General features: G+C 38.5%; 1 protein-coding gene across 1 annotated transcript in view; it reads left to right on the plus strand.

Annotated features, from left to right (window-relative positions):
- The window catches only part of musk (muscle, skeletal, receptor tyrosine kinase), a 33,109-nt gene extending 12,378 nt beyond the window's left edge, over positions 1-20,731 (plus strand). Inside the window, exons 7-17 of the mRNA XM_036529142.1 lie at positions 337-496; positions 2,394-2,400; positions 3,161-3,424; positions 4,647-4,819; positions 6,980-7,003; positions 7,162-7,250; positions 9,369-9,528; positions 10,394-10,571; positions 14,591-14,782; positions 19,234-19,382; positions 19,864-20,731. Coding sequence (XP_036385035.1) covers positions 337-496; positions 2,394-2,400; positions 3,161-3,424; positions 4,647-4,819; positions 6,980-7,003; positions 7,162-7,250; positions 9,369-9,528; positions 10,394-10,571; positions 14,591-14,782; positions 19,234-19,382; positions 19,864-20,546 — 2,079 coding nt within the window. The 3' untranslated portion in view covers positions 20,547-20,731. The remainder of the gene's footprint in view (positions 1-336; positions 497-2,393; positions 2,401-3,160; positions 3,425-4,646; positions 4,820-6,979; positions 7,004-7,161; positions 7,251-9,368; positions 9,529-10,393; positions 10,572-14,590; positions 14,783-19,233; positions 19,383-19,863) is intronic.
- The last annotated feature ends 2,706 nt before the right edge of the window (positions 20,732-23,437 follow it).

A 23,437-nucleotide genomic window follows, 5' to 3' on the forward strand; every position in this document is an offset into this window, starting at 1 on the left:
ACAGTGCCATCTATTGGAGAAGTCATGACAGAGGTTAAACTGAGCATGTTACTCAACAAAAAAAGGCAAGGTACAGTATATGAGAGTTCATCAGTGATTATATTTTGACCATGCTTTTGACGTTATGCACTTTCTGTGCAACCATAACACTATGTCAAAAACGTCTCCATGAACACTGGTAAATGCCCAGGTTTTAAAAAGATAAATGAAATCCAAAAACACTGGGCCCTACATACAATTTATAATTTATGTCTATGCATTACTTGACACTGTATCAGTCTGTATACATCCCAGCATATAAGACATAAAGCAATAACTAATGCCTTTTATTCTCAGATATCTGGAGCCTCTGTGGAGGAGACACTGGTTGGAGAGGTCATTAACTCAGTGCTTCGTGTTGTTGTGAATAAGCCTGCTCTTTACACATGCCTGGCCAGTAACCGTCACAGTGGGGGAGCAAACACAGTGAAGGCCACTGCCAAGGTCACTGTCTCAGGTAGGATCATACAATTAACTGACATTACTGCTATAAAATTAAGATGCTTTATTTGTGAATTATCAGCACTTTAGTTGAAGCACCCAAAAGTAATAAGAGATTCTGGGTTCTGACCCATTTCACAGAGAACATTCAAAGAGCCAAATGTTCGCTAAGCCAAAATCATTTTGAAGAATGCTACTGTAATACATTGTCAGGGCACAGGCACGGACTCAAATGCAGACCAGGCTTACTCAGGTTCCAAGTGGTTTTATTGGAATCGCAGGGCAAGTTCGTGGTGGCAGTACAGGCAGGGTCAAAAACCAGGAAGACAGTCTGAGGCAGAACAAACAGGGAGTGGGGATCAAAACAGGAACAGGCTGGGTCAAACCGGGGAGGTAGACAGATCAGGCAACCAAGGCAGCACGGCAGGCAGGGACAAGGTAGCAAGTCAGGCAGAAGTCAGCACAGGATCAGCAACACAAGTCATCTGGCAGGTACGCAACAGAGAAAACACTGAGACAAACTGGCAACAAGACAGAGACAAGCAGGGTACATAAAGGACTGGGCTGACGAGGAGATGGGATGCAGGTGGGTGGGCAGGCAGGCAGGTGGAGGAGATCAGGAAATCAGGTGGGTGCGGACAGGGTGGAGAACGGGGCAGGGCTGGAACACATAAGAACTGTAAACAAAAGCACATGGATGACACTGACAGACAGGGAGAAACACAAAAACAACAGCTAGGAGGCTGAAGTACCAACAAACATACAGAAATAGATGGAAAGAGGCTTATAAAGGTGCTTATGTTTATTGTAATATCCTCTAAAATAAAGAGGAGGATAGCATATTATAGTTACACGCTTGTGTTTTGTATCAGACTTTCACGTCAATCAGATTAACCATAATCTTGTTTTCAAGAATTAGATTAAGAAGTGAAAAAGTTCATCAATGCTCTGAGATATCGTCCACTGGAAAGCTATATCCTAACCAGAGGGAAGCCACACAGTTCCTGTATTTGGGGTTGATTTATTACATTAACAATAAGTCTGTACATTTCCCATCTCATATACATGTATGCATTTTCACTTGCTTTAAAAATACCAGCTGTTTTAAAACATAATTCCAGATAATTTGTGTTGGCCTAGTTTATGATATAATGTGCCTCTTTCACACAGTTTGGTAACTATGTCCCCCACATAACCTCTTTCATTTATGTCAGGATAGCTGTTTTTCTGCAGAGGCTGAAGACTGCATGCAATACGTACTGTATGTGCCAATTTAAACAGATGCAGTATCATAACCAGTGTAAACAACCCAAAAGAAATAATTATTGAACTGTACAAAATAAAGACTGTACATTTCTCAACATCAGCGATCCTGCCTGCTTTTTTCATGTATGATTATAAACAAAACTGCTTTGTCAAAACAAAACTGTTATTTGGTAGTAAACATGTACATATTTTTATTTATAATCATGTAAGATGAGTTTCTTGTTTGGAAGGCAAACCCTGCAGAAAATACCTTTGCTCTGATGTACAGTATGTTTACTTTGATGAGTAAATAAATACGCGTAAACAAATGAAAGGCAAATAAAAAGTTGAAGCAAACAACATGGTAAAAAAAAGCAAAAAAGCTTGTCTCCAACATGTTTTTACAGGCTGTGGTGAATATCCCCTACCACGACCACCCTAACCCCCTTATTCTCTGCATGGGGTCTGCAATGTGTGACTGTTAAAGTTCCCACCTGTTCCCACCATATGGCCCCCCTCATACACCACACTTACTCTCACACATTTCTGGTCTGTATTTTGCTGTGGATGCAGTTTTCTCTCTGCGATGCCTGAACACAATGTAATGTCTTTTTTCTTCTTGGGTTCCAATCTACTGCTCATGGCTGGATCATGTGACTTTCCCCTAGAATGGAGGTAAGACCTGTTTACTACAACTCAGCTCATTTATTTAGTGTGCATTTGTTGGTAGATATATTGGAATATGCATACTAGGTCTGTGCAAATGTGCTTGTGTTGAATTCGAAATGACAGTTATTGTCCTTTTTTTGTTGTACAGAGTTTAATGACTTTCAATTATATTGTATCTATACTCGGACTATATAGTGTAGCTAGTACAGTTAATAGGAGAAATACAAGTGTGTATTAAAATGTATTAAAACATTTCATTGATTGAATTACCTAGGTCAATATAGGTAATGACAAACACAGGCCCACAGACAGGAGGTATCATTTTCTAGGGTGAAATATTTAGAGAGCACAGCTTAATGCATCTCGTTCTTGGTAGATACATCGCTGTTTAAATTACGTATGAATAACAAAAACTGAAATCTATATGGAGAGGTACTGGAGAAAGGATCTGCAATGATTTCATGCAGGGGGAAAATTAAGATGGAGAGGAAGCACGAGATGAGTAAGACAAAGAAATTTGTCAGTTTGGCCATTTTTGGTGGCCATATAGAATTGTATTGTATTTCTGTGTGTTCAGATTAGGTTATCTTGTACAGAAGGAAATGTTCACAAGGACTTAGTCTTGTATTTTGTCAATTTGAACTAATCTTGGGAGGGAAAATAACTGGAGATTATAACTGGAGATGTTTTAAATTCATGGTATAGTTATGTATTGCTGTGACATACTGCTCTGTACCCAAAGCTCTCTACGGTGTCTTGTTGCCAGGTTATATAAAGGCACCCTGGGATACTGCAGCACATACCGGGGTCAGGTGTGTCGAGGAGTGCTGCCCAGGGATGCCTTGGTGTTTTTCAACTACTCTCAGCCCGACCCTGAGGATGCACAGGAGTTCCTGGCCCAGAGTGCCTGGGCTGAGCTAGATGGGGTCAGCTCTTTCTGCAAACCCGCTGCCCAAGCATTGCTTTGCCACTCCGTCTTCCAGGAGTGCAACCCGTCTGGGTTTGGCCCCACCCCTAAACCTGTCTGCAGGTAATATGCCGTACAACCATCATAACCCACCACTGAACAAAAAATGCTGCATCATTGATTGGCTACACAGACTTTGTTGATATTTGGTGATTCCATAACTTAACATTATTAACAATTAACATAACTTCACAAAACATAAATTCATACTACATACAAATTGTTTTAAGACAATCTCTTGTCTCTTTGCTGTTGTTTTAAGAGTTTTTGCATCAAGCTGTGACTATTTTTCAGTCACAACTAACACTGTCTCTGGCACAGCAGACATTCATAATCTGCCAAATTGTCCCAAATGGTTTTTATACATTTTGTTTTGTTTTATACATTTTTTAAATTATACTTTGTTAATGGATTTTTGTGATCTCACTTACTTGAAGAAATTTCATTCAGTGGGTCTGTGTCACAGCGGAGTTGTGTCAAGACAATAGACACATGACCCATATTATTATATTTATTGTGAATACAACCAGGCGGAAAATACCAATGTAGATATATGTGTTTACTAGACACTCATCAGAAAATCAGCTCTCAGTTTCACCATTAATAAAGTCAGTTGGAAATTGCCAGTTGGAGAGTTATGATGCACTCTTTCTCATATTGGCTGCCTCCACCTGTGCAATGGGAAGTGCTTCTACTTGCATTCCATTTCAGTCTATCTTGCTGGTTGCCAGTGATGACAGCTACATCCTGTCATTTGCTTAATAATACTGTGGGGCCAAACACCATTAAATCCAATGCAGGAGCAAATTGAGCATTTTATTGACTTAAATAAAATCCACTGCTCCTACAAGTATTCTGTTAGGAATATGCACTGATACTGTTCATGGTCCATATCATTTGACATTTTAAGAGTTCAGTAAACTACTGTATTTTTTACAGCTGTGGTTCCAAGTTGTTGCTTGTCATGGTCAGAGTTGGTCTATAAAATCTTGGCAAAGATTATAATTAAATGGATGAGATATTTGATGTTGAATTTCACAAGATTGAATCTAACTGGTTTGCCCTTAAGGTATAGTACAATAATTGCTGCACAATAATAAAAAATACTGGATTGCAATTGGTGGTTGTGGACGGCCAAACCACCATGGGGCTGGGGGGAAAGCTACATTGGGAGTGGGTTATCATGTTGTCCGGTGTCAAAAATGTTATCACAGTGTCCTGTATTGGAAAATTTACATGTGATCCTTTAGGTGACTAGTGTGTAACCATTTTTATCTCCTTTCAGAGAACACTGTTTGGCTGTGAAAAACTTGTATTGTCACAAGGAATGGCTTTCAATGGATGATGGCTCCAGCAGAGGAATGTATTCCTCAGGGATTAAGGTTGCCTTTCCAGACTGTATGCACCTACACAGCCAGCAGACAGATCCCTCTCTCTGTACTGCAGTGCCATTTGTAGGTAAGACTTGTGCCTAATGCCTTTTCTCTGACAAATGTGCTGTGTTGTTCACAAACATGTCATCAATTAAACACCATATGGACAAAATTATCTCAGTATGTCCTTGAGTTTTGGGATGTTCTGAATTGTGATGAATTTACAAATTGTGTTTAAGGGTAAGCCAGAAAAATAAGTTTTGATGGTGTGCCATTTTTTCACAAGTCAAATAATGATTTGATGTGCTGTTTATTGTCTAAATATTGTTGATGCTATGAGCACCACCAGTTTTAAGAAACAGCCTTATGTTATATAGTTTTAATATATAATAATATCCATATTATATATTATATATATATATATATATATATATATATATATATATACTTTAAAATATACTTAATATCCCTTCTGCCATGTAGAACAAATGCGTGATATTAAATGGGGTGTGATTTTAACAGGATTTCAATGTTATACAGTGGCATCTACTTGCTGGACAATGCTACTTTATGCACTTCACAGGAAAAAGAAAATGAAATTCATTTCAGTACATTTTTATTACCATATTGTACTACTATTAGTTTTTTGTTTTCATAAATAGTGTCCATAATAGTCCATAATAGCGTCATTGATTAACATATGTCAGAGCGGCTTACAGAGTGTTTGTAAACTGCAATACAGCATTTCTCAAACTGACAGTAACATCAATACCACTCAATGCTAGAAGATCAAATTATAATAGGGTATACATGCTGCTGTATATTCATTTCAAAGATTATAGGAAACCACTGACATTGAAAAAGATAGAGGTCATTGTGCTGCTTGTAATTAACAAGGTAAATGGCACAAAAAACATGCTAGCCAGTACCTAAAATCTTAATGCTTTCCTTTTTTGTAGCTGGTGAAAACATTTTGTTTTTATAGACAATGGAAACAAACCCATAGACAAACAAATTTACATTCAACACCTAACTCTTCATTTCTATCAGGAAGCAGAATAAAGGAGGTGAAGCTCTCAGCATTAAATGTGAATAACAACTGCTTTCATTCACTTTGTCTCACTGTTCTTCCAAACTGACTCCTGGATTACTGATGGAAATATATACCTGGAACTAATCTTTTCTTTTTTGGAATTACTGATTATGATCATATTCCAGCATACAATGCTAGCACTTTACAGTATCATAAGATGTAGGACCAGGTCCTGGCACTAGGGCTGAACACTATATCAAACCTCATCATAATATTTCTTATTAGGGGGGAGAGGAAGGAATGGGTTTCCAGCCAGATGTTGCTGGAAATCTCAATGGCTTCAAAGCCCCAAAGATTAAATTGAATGAATTTAAAAACATGAATCCATCAAGAACAGTATACGTGTTACACAGCAGTATCTACTGTGTATTTTATATTAACACAGCTGAGGAATGAGAATTAAACCCTAAACTGAAGTCAAAATCACCAACTGCAATATTTTATGCTATTTTGTTGACATATGAAAAACCCAAGAACTACTGCATGTTCATCAATTATTGAGAGTAAAGTTATAATATATTAGCTGCTATCCTCCACAGAAGCATAACTAGTGATGAGCTAGCAACACAGTGATGTCTACGCAAACTAGCATGCTGACATTAGCAATACAATGTCAATAGCTGGTGGTAGGTTAGACATCTGATCACACCTGAGTGACCTTATTCTAAAAAGATGTACATTGCTGATTGCTTTGAATTGAGTTGTGATGCAGGCATGTACAACACAGGTACGACAAGCTCTGTAACCAGTGTTAGCTTAGCTGATTATCTCTGGGATGTTATTTTGCAGCACTGCTGTACTGACCTTGTTAAGCTTTCCACTGTGGTTATATAGTTCAAGCTGGTGTTACTGGTCAAATACATTATAACTGTTTACTTAAAGGGCAAAAATGTATAATTTACTATTCTGAGGGTGACAACAAAGAGATCTCTTTGTGAAATTAAAATAGTCCTTTGTATGTTGAAATCAAAGATGGGGAGCATTTAGTTTTGGAAAAAAAAACAATATGGTATTAACAGGGTTGTGATATTAAACAAGGTAATATTATCTAGAATCTTGAAATTTGTTAAAGTGCACAATATCTACTGCACAACAATGTAAATTATGCAAATATCAACTCATTTTCTATCCACCTTTTTATTTTTCATTCAGATATGAAGAAAGATGACATCACAAGTAAGTATTTTGTTTGTTCTTTCACTATTGAAATGACCACATACTGATGTTTCAACTCTAAAACCTTCATTAAAGAAAATATGTACACACACGCACACGGGTGCATACACACAAATATAACAGATTTTTATAGTCATAGCTATCATTTATTTTTATAGCCAAATGTTACAACGACAGAGGGCGGTTTTACCAAGGCACCGTCAATGTCACAAGCTCTGGAATTCTCTGTCAGAAGTGGAGCCAGCAGGTAAGAGATTTGGTTTCCAATTAAATTTACGAGTCATAGCATTACAACTCAGTTGACTCCATTGCGCTGCTTAGGATTGAATATAACCTAAATCATGTATTGCTATTGTAATCATGTACTTTGTTGTAATGTGGATAAATTAAATCTATACTGCCTACCTTATACTACTGGCCAGCTTGGTTGAGGGGAGGCCAGCACTGTACCATAGAACAGAGTGGCAGCAAGCTCATGAAATACAGTCTCTGGTGGAGACCGGGGTCCACTTTACTAGTGTTGTTTCTCGCTAAGCTATTTGTCTGACGTGAGATTGTTAGTCCCTTTATTTATCTGCACAATGAATGTAAAGAGATAAATATTGCATTATTGTTTCTGATGGAGAAGGCAGCTAGCATGGACTGTTGGCTTAGCTAGATGTTACAGGAGAGGTCAGTTACACTGACACTGCAGACACTGCTGTCCTCCTGGTCGTGACACGCAGACTCAGAACGTGTTTGTGAATTACTGTTCAGCGGTAATGGTGTCTTTCTAGCTAGCATAATTTAGCTGACCATTTATCTCATGTTGGCTGTTTACTAGATAGCTAGTACAGGGGAGGTTAGCTACTACTAGACACTGCTTTCCTTCTGGTCTGGAGAGTTTGTTCTTCAGACTCAAAACATATCTGTAAATAAGCTGTCAGAGGTTTTGTCGATGATGTCGACGTTTTTTGGTCGATATGTGTGTCTGCATTTTCCACCGAGAAATTCTACACTTTAAACAAGAGCAACAGTTAAATAAATGCAGGGTTATGTGTCTGAAGCACGTCTTCATTAAAGATTATCGGCCAACCATTGTCTGCTACACCATCCAGAGCAGCTGGATCGCAGGCTATCGTGCTCCTTCACGAAATCTCATGCCAGATCTGATCACTGATTTTTTTTTTTTTTTTGTTAGAAGCACAACTGGACCAGGAAGGAAGATAAATGAATACTGAAAGCATTCTTGGGTCGCTAGCTAGCGAGTTACCGAATAAGTTCATTAGCTAGCTAGTGCGTTACCTGGCTACGGTGTAAAGTCTAAGTAGCTAGGTAGTGATATATCTAGTGAGATAACAAGCCGACAAAATTAGCTGGCTAGCTAAAAAGGTAATCATGTAGGTAGCCGTGAGCTAGCTAACTATTTAGCATGCAAGTTGGCTAGCTAACAAGTACATTGGCTCAGAATGAACTAGCTTCATCATCTACGAATATCATGTGCATGTCTGTGGGCTACAGTCTCAAACTGAAAATGTCCTTCCAGTCAGCTACCAAAGTTGGCAGCCTTGGTACATGTTAGAATCAGAATCAGAATAGACTTTATTGTCATTGCACGGTGGGGTACAATGAAATTGTGGGTGGTCTGGAACATTTATATAAACACAATACAAATAAGGCACACGACATTAGGTATAAGATACAATAAAATACAAATTTAAAAAGACACATTTTTAAATATAAAGAAAAACTTGTGCAATAAATATGGCCTTAAACTACTTAAAGTGCACAGTGGAATTGCACAGTTGTATTGAGGAACAGGGTGGGGGGTCAGTGTTTGTTAGCAGTCTGTATGGCCCAGGGGAAGAAGCTGTTGGTTAGTCTGGTGTTGTGAGACTTGATTGACCTGAAGCGCCGTCAAGAGGGCAACAGGTCAAACAGGTGATAGGCGGGATGCAAGGGGTCTCCTGTGATGGCCTTAATTTTCACAGGAGACCCCTCACATCCCGCCTATCACCTGTTTGACCTGTTGCCCTCTGCCTTATTTTGTCTCTTGTGCTCTGTGAGTTAAGAAGATTAAGCATTGGTCTTAATGTCTGTGTTCTAGGTTACTATATACAGCCATCAGCAGGTCTAGTGAGCTATTCATGGTAGCAAACTGTATGAAGAGTTGTATTTCATGGTAGCTCTATCTTCCATAAGAAATACCCATCAGCTACATAACCTATTACTGTTGTTTATTCCCATGTTATTCAAATACAAAACTGGTACCATTGTTTTTTTTATGTAAACCAAATCTAAGAAGCTGAACAGCAATGTATTACATTGTGTACTTCCCAGTGTGATGAAACACCATTGTGTTCCTTGTTGTTTGTTCTCCTCAAAGGATCCTCACCCACACCGACTTTCTGCAGATGTTATTCCAGAGTTGCGAAATGCTGAGAACTACTGTCGTAACCCTGGTGGAGAGAATGAGCAGCCTTGGTGTTACACTACCAATCCCCATGTGAGATGGGAATATTGCAATATTCAAAAATGTGGTGATGGTAAGAATAAAATTCAAATGCAGAACAGTGCTTACCTGACCAATGTATTATTACTATGTATCATGTAGGTATGCAGTGAATCCATATTTTTGGGATTCGGCCAAACCCCACACCAAACTGAACATAGAATACTAGAAATACATTCTGTAAACGCAACATTGAAATGTAAAAAAGTAAGGCTAAAATAAAAAATATTGTGTTCATCATTCCTATTAACCATAAAATAAGTCGCTGCAGCTGCTATTGCCAACTGTCATGTGTCTGTCCCTGCCCAAACAAATCTTTACTCCACAGCATATTTTAGTATTTAGTATAACAAAGTTATGCATTGTTCTACCTCCATTCCACCACAAAATGACTGTCATTTTACTTGAACTCTTTTACTGTGAAATGTTGCCACATAGGCCTGTTAGCATTTTTCCCATATGTTTTATATTAAATCCTGTGGCACAAAGCAACCAGATATAGCCAAGACTGTGAATTCCATATCAGGCTAATGTATGTAAGGAGTTCTGGTTCAGCCAAATCAATCTTAAGAATCCTGGATTTGGTGCATTCATAATATCATGACTATTGTGGGATGTCCTGATAAGGCTTTGTAATTTAATCATTTGGTACTCCTCACAGAACAGTATGCAGAAAACCAATTCACATACAGTATTTCATTGGGTGTTAACAGCCATTAGGAAATTAACTGATTTAATGGTTGTTTTTTAATTTGTCTGTAACATTTGAAAACATGAAAGACAGATGTTAGTAAGTTGTTCTGTACAACAAATGAAAACATTTTTATTGTCTGAGCTTCTCATAAAGAACAGAATTCAAGAATGAATGATGGCTTTGTTTTTCCTTTCTATCCGTTCAGTTTTGCCAGTGTCCACACATCCCAGGCAGATCACTCCAAAACTGCCTCCATATGTGTCTCCAGCCTACTCCATGAGCGTCATCATATTTGTCATATCTGGCTTTGCTGCTGCAGCCTTTTTCATCGTTTTTGCACTCATGTGTCGGAGACGGAAGAAACTGTGGAAAAACAGAAAAAGGTGGGCACCAGTGATGCATGTCACTGTTCTTCTTACTTATAGGCCCTTTACGTTAAGTTATTAAAAGTTAGAATAGGTTCCTGCCAAATATCTGCTTTTTAATCGATTACCATATGATAATAAATATTGTGTCATACAGTGTCACCCCCATTTCCTTAATAAATTTATAAGATGTTCCATGAGGAATATGGTATGCACAGATGCAGTCAGCCCATTGAACAATCACCATTTTAATAAACAGGGGTTTATTAGTTTTTTTTATTATAAGTTTTTGATGTGAAACAATGTAAAGAGTAAGCTTTTTATCTGACTGGGTAGATAAGTTGTGCCAAATTGTAAGAATTTTCAGTAAATTTACTAATTATGCCATGTGATTTTGTATATCCCTAATATTAAACATTTCTTGCTTCTGACTCGATTTCCCAATGAGATTGTTCAATCAAGAGAAAGAAAAATACATCCTAGGATTTGTATGAGAGTTGCATGAGATTTGTATGAGGTTGCTGTGAATTGTTAATGGAACAAGAAAGAATTTAAAATTAGCTCTTTCAGTATGGCTCTTCTCTGTGGAGTCCAGCTTTAGTAAAGAAACACACATACATTTATAAAATTGTGGGTGAATTATCCATTATTGCCACTGTAATTCCTTCTCAATCACTTGGTTAATTGCCTAAATTTAGGTCTGCTTCTAGGGGTTGTGTGAAGTAACCTAAATGTATGTACTGTAACTGCAGCTCTTTCCTTAATTCCACTGGATGAGGTACAATTTATAATGGTGATAATTTGATAATGATAATAGTGGTGATTTTGGAATGTGTATTTAAGCTTGGCAGTAGACCTTAGGTTATTACTATTATTATTACTACTATTATTAATATGGTTAATATCTCTTCTACCTTACAGAACAAATTAAATTGTGTTTAACAGCTGTGACTTTAACAGGTTTCCAGTATTATCCAATGTTGCCTCCATGCAGGAGAACAAAGCTTTATATTTGGGAAAAAAGGCCTTGGTAGGATTCTTATAGTGGGAGTGACACCTCCTTCAGAGAGGGGAAGTGTGCAGCATTATGTTCACTGACTTGTTTCTCGAACTGACAGAGATTTACAGTATGCTTTTATGTTTGCATGCATTTGAAACATGAGTGCATTTTCCCTTAGATGGTAGTGTCCAACATATTTAGCTGCATTTTGATATCAACTAAAAGCTCAGTCAGCCAAGCTGGGTCAGTTGTTCAGAAACATGCAGTTATTTTTATTCCAAGGAATCAGTCAGTTTCTCATTTCAACTGAAAGAAACATTTCAGAGCAGAGTGGCAACAGAGATATCACACATCTGAGTGCTAGATCATGTCCCAATATTCAGTATGCATTGCAGAGAGGCAATTGCAAAATTGCCTGTGGTTTAGCTATTTTGATTGAGTAAGTTTGATTCAACTCATTAAATCTACTAACTTAACCAATTTAGCACGAATAACCTCTTGCTAAATTACTTAGGGCAGATTCACAGCCATGCCCACAAATGTATTAACTTTTCACAGAAGAGGCCATTCCATTTCACCCACTAATCATTTCTGATGCATCATCTGTGGTTACTCCACGCAACTTTCCCAGATTCCCAAGGCAGTTTCATCTGAACAGTGACTGACACCATTTAAGCAACGTCTGATCCCTTTGTTATAGACACCAGGCTCTGAAAATGAATGAGTTTCTCTAGTTAATGAAACAATATAATTAGATATACGAGCAATGGAATTTATGGTCATGTCAATGGCTTAATTTATTAATGAAACAAGCCAGAAAGCTCACTAATAAAAGTTTAATCTTCGAAGCATAGATCATGGTGGGACCCACAGAATGAGTCCTATTTCTGATTTTTTAAGAGATAACGAACTGACAGAGTTAGCAGAACCTCTAGGGTGTAAGAGAGGAGCCCTACAGGTTTAAGTTGGTATGCAGGAAATATGAATACTAATTTGAATATGAAGTTACTATATTTGGCAATTTCAAATCTGCATTATGGAAGATACCTGTCTCCTAAAACATACTGGTCATTCATTGCCGAAATATTTGCATTTACAGATCTATAATCTCATGGATAACATAAAAATATTCAGTGGATACAGTCACAGATCTTAAGGAGAAGTTCAGAAATATCAGGAACATTTATAGCCAGGAAAGCAAGAGGGCTGAGGTTTCAAAGCCTGTGTGCATACATGCCAGTGTTGGCTCTTTACAACGGGCTGGCCTTTGTATGTACTGAATCCTCGATCCAGTCAGGTCAGCATGGAGGAGAGCACCCCTCCCCCTCCAAGAAGCCAGGTAGCCAGATAGTAAAAAGAAAAAGGATCAGTGGGCTTACTGAACATATGAATATAATCAACTGTTGGTTTTTTATCATTTCTAAATTTCAGTTTTTACATTTTTTGTAGACAGATGATGATGATAGTCCAAACCCTGAACAATGCCTGAGTCTGAGTCAACACCATATAGAGAAGGCTTAACAAGAGCGAGAGCAGGAACAGATGATCTGAAAAAACAAGAAGCTTCACTGAAGTAATAAAAACTTATCATGGAGCCCCAGAGTAAGATTGACCCAGAGCTGGTATTTGTACAGTGTTATGGGGCAGCCCTACAGGGAAAAGCCACAAGGCCAGGAGAAATGGCTCAGTTAGACTCAATAACTTAAATGTTTGTTTGAAGGCATGAGTTAATGAGTGGGTGAGTTTGCAAGTTTATTATACTTCCTTAAATTAAATCAACATAAGCTATATACAACATAAGGTTATACTATATATATTAGCATGATGACCAAATCTTTTAACCATAGGTGACTCATTACACGGGATTCAGCGTGTTTTATTTGTTCAATGATTAACTTAAAATTTAATTTCTTAAACAGCAGATTTTTATCAGCAATATAGTGATTAAGGCTTAGTTTCTATATATCAGTAAAATTGCTGACAATGGTCTGGTGCTTTCCATGTGGAGCCCCTGTATACAGAGTGAAGTGCTGTCATTCTCATATATATATTCCCAATATATCAGTATATGATGATTTACTCAGTTGTAGCTCATTGGATCATCCAGTTAAAGTTTATGAAGAAGCATGTGGTAACTCCCACTGTCTTTTTGCTTTGCTAGCCAGCTCTGCACCCAAAATGCTTCTCCTAACATGCACTTTAACTTTGTTCTTCATCTATTACATCTAATGATACTAAAGGGCTGAGGGTTTTCTTCCTTTGCATTTTGGACAGTTTTAATACCATAATTTGTGATAATTATAGTAATAACACATTTGCTCTATCGTAACAAGTTGATTCAAATTACATATAAGATATGAATGTGATTGTCCTTTAGATTTGCTGTGAATTTCCTTCTGTAACAGTAGTTACATGTAATAATGCCACATGCAGCTGTTGTATGCAATGTTAGTTGCTTGTAAGTTTCTCTGTGTAACATCAGCCGAACAATAACCGTTTCTTTTCTGGACACATAAGTGTCCACAATTGTTAAGCATTCCTTCAGGAAATCACCCTTGGTAAAAAAACAAATCAGCTTGCAAGTAGCTATTGTAGCTATCTCTTGAGCTTCATTTGCACAACAGCTGTATTTATGAAGCTGGGCTTGTCTGTAGTTGTTTTGGCCTTTGCACCCTCTTCGCTGCAGTTTATGTCATGACTATCCATGGTTCATTTCAGCCTTTCAGTACTGAATTCTTTCATAGTTTCTTGTCCCATAGTCACAGATTCCCACCATATTGAACAATCATATTTATTTTGATATTTTATGAGAAAATTATCACATTTCCAGGGCTTAACTGCTTTAAACATAAATTCATCTAAAATGAGTTGCCTTCCGTGCATGCAATATGAAATTCCTTGAAAAAATATAAATGAAACGTTACCACGCAATAATTTTAATATATTGATTCTCAAGATGTTTTAGGATGATCAGATGTTAATTTTGTACCCTTTGTCAATATTGGTATTGTGAGATTGTGAGACTCTGATTTCACAGGGTGATGGAGACATCCACACTGACAGCTTTACCATCTGAGCTGTTGCTGGACAGACTGCATCCCAATCCCATGTACCAGCGTTTGCCACTCCTTCTCAACTCCAAGCTCCTCAGCCTTGAGTATCCCAGGAACAATGTGGAGTACGTTAGGGATATTGGAGAAGGAGCCTTTGGGAGGGTTTTCCAAGCAAGGTGAGTATGGATTCATATCTCTGTTCACATATTACAAAAGGTATAACATCCTGTGCAGCAAGGCAGAGTGTGAGAGTGTAGCACAAACAAATCCCCAGCCTGCTTTAGATACAAGCATTTTAACATTTGCTCCTTTTTTAAAGTATTCATGATGTGGTCCTATTGTGTAGCTGGAAAGGAAGGAGAGGATATACGCTTCTGTGAATACAGATTAGCTCATTTCATCTGAAAATGCAGTACATTACACACGTTAGTAATGCATTTAGTAATACATTTTAGAGGGACATTCAGAGTGATGATGATAAGATGATCATTTCATAAATACAGTTGCTAGTAGAAAAAGTGCACAGTGCCTAAGAGAGCTTGGACAATTGTCAGCTCTCTTATGGCACTGAGTTGGAAGGTATAGGGCCACTTTGTAAGTTAGCTAGCTAGTGGTCTGTACAACTAACTGACTAGTTCAGACCACACAGAACCTCCTATCCATCAGTGGTGCAATTTCTGTGTGGGATGCTATGGCACACAGATGCCTCCATAAAATTCCTCCAAACCCAGTTTTTACTGATGTTTGTAACTTTTGTATCATTTTAAGCAAATGTATTGAAAAGGCTCATCTCAGTTCCAGTCTTGCTTTATTTTCTTGGAAGTATCTGCTCAGCTTTCGTAATTAAAGTGTTAACTGATAACTTCATGAGAAAATTGGCCATCAGGCTCTGAGCAGGGAGGTGTGATTTTTCATTGCAATTTTCATTTAATCACCAAGGGCAGTTTTGCACAGGCCATTTCAAGAGCTACATGTGTATGAAAGTTATGTCTGGATCCCAAAAACTGGCAAGTGCATAAGTGAGAGAACGTACAATTACCCTTTTTGATTTAATAAACACTCACTAACCATAAGTCTGCATTGGCCCTTCACTAAAACAAATTTATATCATACCATCACACCATATTGTCTTTATCAGAATCGCAAGCTTTAAAATCAAACTGCTAATTACAATTTTTTCACGGTTTAAACTAAAATAGACAGGAAAACAAATGAATGGTTAAGTAGATAACTTCAGTCAACATGCTATGGCAATAGGTCAACAGGTCAACAGCGTAGCAAATGAATCTTTAGGCTGTGATCCTTCCTCCAGATCAGCTGGCATACTACCCCCAGCACTGTCCTGGTTCATGGCTGAAGCACTTGGTTGGGCTGGACTTGGTTAGTACCTGAACGGGAAAACCATGTTACATACCTCCTTGGAAAACCATGTTGCTGCAGCAAGTGGTAGTGATGGGCCAGTTGGGGGCATGTTTCCCTCAGGACCACACAGGAAGCCCCTGTGCACTGATGAGGAAGCAATGCTGTAGGAGACAGAATCTTTTGGATGAGAGGTTAAAATTTGGTTCCAGACTCTCTGTGGTCATTAGATATCCCATAGCACTTGGAAAGATTAGGGGGTTCCTCAGTATCCTGTGTAAGTACCCAATATCAAATTGGTAAATACCAATCAGGCCAATCTAATTATCACCCTGGTTGACTAAATAACCATGGCTTGACTCCCTCCAAGTTGTCATTGTAAAAGATAATTGGTTCTCAATTAACCCCACCTAACAGAGGTTAAATAAAAATAAATACATAAAGCTTGGTGACCCTTATACCAGACTCCTAGGATGGTTGACATTTGAAATGCTGCTGGCAATAACATTCAGATAGGAAGCTGAGGTATATTTGCAGAAGAGAAATAGATTATCTTTTGTCCCCTGCCCTGTCAGATGTCTTTAGTATTGTTTGCATTCCATCTTGGTCAGCTGAGACACCAGGGTGAATCTTTTTAAGGTCGTTGTGCTTCCAGCTACTGTGGACTACAAATTTCAGCAGGACGCAATCAGTCCATGCTTGACTGTTGGCTTCTCTTTTGTGAAATTATTCCATAAGGTTCTGCGGAACTGCATCCTGCCTCTCAGCAGCAGTGCACTGTTTGTGATAATGTTTATTTCAATCATTTTAAATCAACATATTTTTCCCTGTGATCAATTTTGTGACTAAAAAGAAAGCACAAACAGAAAAATTGGAAACGCTCAAACAGTTGGTACTGTTCGACCAAAACTCTTGATATTAATGTGGATTGCAGATTCTTAGACTGAAAATGAAAAATAGTCATTTTTCTTTATTATTCATAATTTGTTAAGAATTACTGATAAGAGATATTTTAATGGTTAAGCAAATGCAATGATAACCATGAACATCTCCCCTGTTTATTACATATTCATTTCTTCAGAAACATACAGAATAGCCACATTACTTAAAATAACTGCAATAGGAAAATTAAAAACATGTATATTGTGTGTTTTGTTATGCATGCCACATATACTTCGCAGTATAAGAAATAAGTAATAAATTTAATAATAATTCATAAGATATATTTTAAAAACTTTTTTCACCCCCTTCATGTATTATTATCAATTAAAGCTTTTTATCTGTACTGACAATAATCACATTTTGTCAGGATGCTATGGGGATGAAAGCACTGGAAGATTCAAGACCGTCTGGTGCAAGGTCCACATTTTATGTTTGGTGTGAAAAGGGTATCAATATATTTCTCTCTCTGTAGCCAACAAACAGGAAGGAATTAATTCTGTATAGAGAGACTCCTGGGAAGAAAACCAGGATATATATAAGCTTCATACCGTCATCCAAAAATAGAGGCTGAAATCTGAATATCAGCATGCATCAGATTGGTTTCAATGTGAAACTTCCATGCAGACATTATGTGTCAGCAGTGAGTGGTAAGGAGGCTATTTATAACACACCAGTGAAATGTTTACTTTTTCCAGGAACAGTTGGGGAGCAGAGGAGCTTCCACAACAGGAAGTGAGGAGCACTGGCATGCTAAGTTCTCCCTGAACGGCTGCCACTATGGCTCAGCTGTTGGTCAGACTAAGATATGATTCAACAGAACGACATTTCAGTCCGGAAGTGTCTAAAGTGTGATCTTTGGCAAGTTGGCATTTTGCTTGTTTACAGGGCTTGGTTAATATACGTATTGATGTTCCTTTGTACAGGAAGTCCATGATTAATGTTTCTGCTGTCACTGTTGATCTATTAGTACCAGTGTTTCATCACCAACATTTTGAATGAAGCTTAGTTTTTTCCTTTTCTTACGTGTTATTTGGTCTGAGATTTGGTGACATTTTTGTGCAGAAGTTACTGAAAACTTCCTGCTTAAAAAATGTAGTTGCCAAATTCACTGTCAATTGGTCACTTGCTACAGCTGCCATATTGCAATTTGTGTGGGGATTTTGTTGTATGTGTATTTTTCAGCATTCACCAGTGTGACGTATGGTCATGAAACAGTACACGTATGTTGTTTGTCACAAGGATTATTTTTTATTGTTTAAACTTATTAATGTTTGTAATTCCACCATATTGTATTTTATCCCATAATGAATTTCTGGAAAAACATAGAGATCTTCTCGTGGACCATTTGACAAATGAATTTCACAAATTTACTAAATTCCGAGGGGTGGTTTATTTCATTTACCTTACTATCCAAACACCCTGACATGAGAAGCTGATCTCATGGTGTGGCATGTTGACGTCATTCTAGGGCTGCATGATATAGCCGTCGCGATATATCGAATAGTTATTTTTAGCACAATAACAGCTATCCCCGGTATGTGGCGTTAGGTTTCTTCCTGTATTGTTTTCCCTTTAGTCATACCTGATGTGGGAGCACACCTCCAGTTTTCAGACCATGTGAAATGCTTCTGGGGAAAAAATGCCACTCGTATCTATTCAATGTTGATATCACAGCAACAGCACAATGCTGCTTCCATGTGGTAGATAGAAACACAAAGGCTACAAAGATAAAGAGTGAAAACATATGCTATGTGTTTTCCAAAGCTAAATAGTAAGTTAACCAGTATATAGATACAAGTGATATTTTTCTGCCCTGGAAGCATTTCACTGAACTTTGGAGGTGTGCTCCCGCATTCGGTTTGGCTAAAGGGAAAAAAATATGGGAAGAAACCTAATGCCACATACTGGGGACAGCTGTTATTGCGCTAATAGCTAGTCGATTTATAGCGATGGCTATATCGTGCAGCCCTACCTCATTCACATAACTGAGGTTACCTATGTAACCACTGATTTTACATAGCAATTTCTCTCCCTGTTAGCACAGTCATCAAGTTGATGATAACAAGCCATTTTTGCATTTGGTGTCAAATCAATTATTGATGCCATATCATGTGACCTCTAGCACTCCAGTGTCAGCATCAGAAATAAAAAAAAATCTTGAATAAAAGGGGACAGATTTCACAGCATTTCACATCTGCAGTTTTTGCTGTCAGTAAGTGAGATCATAGAAAAGTGTTGAATATCTTCAGCTTCTGTATTCTTTCTGTCTCTCCCTTGGTAACAGTATTGCCCCTGTATCCCCTGGTATGTTACTTGTGTGTTTCAGGGCCCCTGGCCTGCTTCCATCAGAGCCCTTCACCATGGTAGCAGTGAAGATGCTGAAGGAGGAGGCCTCTGCAGATATGCAGAATGACTTTCAGAGAGAGGCAGCCCTGATGGCAGAATTTGATCACCCCAACATCGTCAGGCTTCTAGGTACTCCCAGGGCATGACATATTACTCTCTCATATGCATATTACTTATAGAGATTATTGAATCCTGAATCCTGTCTTTGGAAGTTACGTTTTTATGACTTTTCCCTTTTTTATTCCCTTATTTGAATGGCCACTTGTACATTAGGCTTTGATACACTTATATGCAGCCAATGGCTATTTTTTGCATTACAAATCACACAGGGCACCACAGTGAAGTGGGTGCTCATTGGAGGATTGGTGCTACTTCAGTACTTTGTAGGTGCCTGATGCATCACAGGGTACTTGAACTTCTTGCAGGCTGAGCCACTCTGGAGCCCTGGATGCAATAAGGACTTGACCCTCTGTTTTCTCCCTTTGAATATAACTAGCCACTCAGAAACCAGAGTCCTAACCCATCAACTCCCGTTACAGTGCCTTACTGCATTTCAGACAGAAGACATCTCTGGGTAGTCTGACAGATTTACCTCTTCCTCCCTCCTCAGGAGTGTGTGCGGTAGGGAAGCCCATGTGTCTGATGTTTGAGTACATGGCCCACGGAGACCTGAATGAGTTCCTGCGCAGACGTGCTCCTGGCCAGCAGCGGAGCTTGAGTCAGGCCAGCCTGTCCGGGCGCAGCCTGTCCTCGGAGCTGGAGGTGGGACCCCTCAGCTGCGTGGACCAGCTCTACATCTCCAAGCAGGTGGCGGCGGGCATGGCCTACCTCTCTGAGCGCAAGTTTGTCCACCGCGACCTGGCCACCCGCAACTGCCTGGTGGGCGAAAACATGACAGTGAAGATCGCCGACTTCGGCCTGTCCAGGAACATCTACTCGGCCGACTACTACAAAGCCAACGAGAACGACGCCATCCCCATCCGCTGGATGCCGCCAGAGTCCATCTTCTACAACCGCTACACCACCGAGTCGGATGTGTGGGCGTACGGTGTGGTGCTGTGGGAGATCTTCTCGCACGGCATGCAGCCCTACTACGGCATGGCCCACGAGGAGGTCATCTATTACGTGCGAGACGGCAACATCCTGGCCTGCCCGGAGAACTGCCCCCTAGAGCTCTACAACCTGATGAGGCTGTGCTGGAGCAACCAGCCCACGGACCGGCCCAGCTTCGCCAGCATCCACCGCATCCTGGAGCGCATTCACGACCAGATGCTCCACACCAGCCTGGCCTGATGAACAGGAGTGCATTCAGCTCCACTGTTGCCTGAGCGTCCTGCCGAATGTACTGCCATGTAACATACCTAACCAGCCTAACCACGTGACGCAGATGTTGTGGAGGTGTGCAACATCTGTCAGCAAGTGGATTGGAGATGGGATGTTGGCTAGAAGCAGGAGTCATTAGCAATGGCTACCGTATAGAACCGTCACAAACTTGGTTTGTACTTGTTTGAGGAAACTCATACATGGGCCTTGAAGGCCCTCAGTGGGGTTAGTCCTGAATCAGTATCCCCACTGCATAAAAGGTAGTTGCTGTAAAATCAGCAATTTAGTAGTGGTTAGGTGATTATTGTACTATATGTACCTGTAAGTTGCTGTACTGGAATCTGGATAGAGTACATTCGTGAGTCTTGTAATCTTCATTCAAATATTTTCAGCACGCACTGCATTTAATATTTAAATTGCTGCGTCTATAACTTCACTTCTTCAGTGTAAATTATAAAGTTTAGGGAGAAGAGAGAAATATTTGCATATTTGACTAATATTTCATTTATTATGTGTGTCAGTCACCATAATATATATAATATAATATATTCCAAAATGGCACATAATCACTTTAATATTTTTTTGTTTTGTTTTTAGATGCTATTCCACACTAGGTATTTTTCATATAATATTTCTCATCTTGTCCATTAACTTTATTTCTATCCAAAATTTCATTTAGATAACTAAAGAAAATAAACATTTGGGCATTTCACTAAATTAAAGGTCATATGGAGAAACTGTTACACCTGAAAAAAACTACTCTATCTATGTCATTCACCAATTTTTCCATTCCATTTAATTACAATTTGCTTCCAACAGCTGCATCTACATATTTTCTGTTTGATTTTAACGTTGGGTACAGAGAAAGTATCAGAGAAAGGAAATTGTTCTGTCCTGTCTTACAGAGATAAGATTTTGGCATGTTATCTAAGATTAAATACAACTGACTGAAAAATGAATGTGCATTCACTTTAGCATTAACCAGAAACTTACTGTAGGGTCATTAGTAGAGTCATTATACTGATTCCTTGGATATGATAGTCCCACACATGTAGTTCTTATAGGGTTAAATAAAAGGCAGCTGCATGTATCTGTTTTTCTATCTAAAAGAGTGCTAATTTTTATGCAATGAAAGGAGAGATGATGTGTGATAAGTCAATGAGATGTGTAACTGGCCCCAAGCCGTTTGTGCTTGAAAATGGGTGCAGTTTATTTTAACATTGTCACAATATCATTAAAATACCTTGATTCAGTCTCATGAATGAAATTAATACTCCACCTTTTTTCATTGATTGCTTTGTTTGAAGTTCTTGTAAGGAGCGTACTGTGAAGACAACACCTTTGTTCTCAAAAGTGGCTACCATTTTTAAGTGACTAACTCAGATTTAATAAGATAAATACTGCAATTGCTTGAAGGGCCAACTTTGAAAGAACCCAAGAGGTAGCTATAAATGATACATACATCAAGACTGAAAAGTGATCCATTATATGAAAAGTGCCCTGATACTCACATGATAATTCAACACACATTTTGTTTTTAAACAATAATAATCAAATTCAGGTTTTCTGAATATTTTGTAAGTTGTCAGAACATTTTACAAAAATATATATACATATGCTACGTGGATTTTATGTGGGTTCAATAATTGAGTGTTCACAATATTCTAATAATGCATTTTTGTGTCTCATAACAATGAGTGTTTTTAAAGCATTGAAATTCCACTTAAATGTATTGTAATTATCATACATTGCTAATCCATTTATTTTTGATGTGGGATAGGTGGAAATGTGTCCTCACAGTTATGAGAAGATTCAATAAAACTTTCACTTTTAATTAATGCTTCATGATATTTTTATTTACTGATGTGTCCTTATATTTTTCCAGAGAAAAAAACTCATGTTCTTTACTGTATCATCTGAAAGATACAAAGTTAATATTTCCTGGTTCTGAGCACTTGTGAGTTATGAACTGAAACACCAATACATAAGGTATGCAAATGTAAAATAAAATACTTACATGAAGTGACAACAATAATCAAATTAAGTATGTTCTCTTCGTAAGCCACATGCCTAGACTCTTTCACACCCGTTAAAATTTGCAACTTCTCCTCCCTAATTAATTAATCTAAAAACGCCACCTGCCTGTTAGACCCCATTCCAACAAGATTCTTAAAACAGCTGCTACCTGATATTGGCACGCTATTGTTAAAGCTTATCAATGCCTCCCTTATGTCTGGACATGTACCTCAGTCCTTCAAATTAGCAGTCATCAAGCCTATTCTGAAAAAAATCTTAGAAAAAGTAACTTTGCTCCTTTTTTACAGTCCAATAATATTCTGGAAGTCTTTCAGTCTGGGTTTAGACCACATCACAGCACGGAAACTACTCTCCTAAAAGTGCTTAATGACCTACTTCTCTCCTCTGACAATGGCTGCATCTCCCTACCTGTACTCCTAGACCTAAGGGCAGATTTCAATACTATCAGTAATCTTATTCTCTTAGACCGATTTGAGTCTTCCAACTGCTCCAGAGTAAGACATGGAATACCTGCTTGGACCTTTGCTTTTCTTTATACATGGTGCCTCTTAGCCTCTTGGCAACATCATCTGTAAACATGGCATTAATTTCCACTGCTATGCAGATGATACCCAACTATACACATCAGCCAAACCTGATGTCCCCTTGAAATTTCAAACAAGGATGTCAGGCTTTCAGGTAGAAGGACTCAGGCACAGACCGGGATGACAAACCAGACGTTTATTGAAGGATATCCAAAATCGTAGTACAGAACAGTCCAAGTCAAAACCAGAGAATCCACGAGCAGAAAATCCAAAACACTAGGCAAGGGACAAAATCCAACG

This window comes from Megalops cyprinoides, chromosome 5, assembly GCF_013368585.1.
Source record: "Megalops cyprinoides isolate fMegCyp1 chromosome 5, fMegCyp1.pri, whole genome shotgun sequence".
In the NCBI taxonomy this organism is placed as follows: Eukaryota; Metazoa; Chordata; class Actinopteri; order Elopiformes; family Megalopidae; genus Megalops; species Megalops cyprinoides.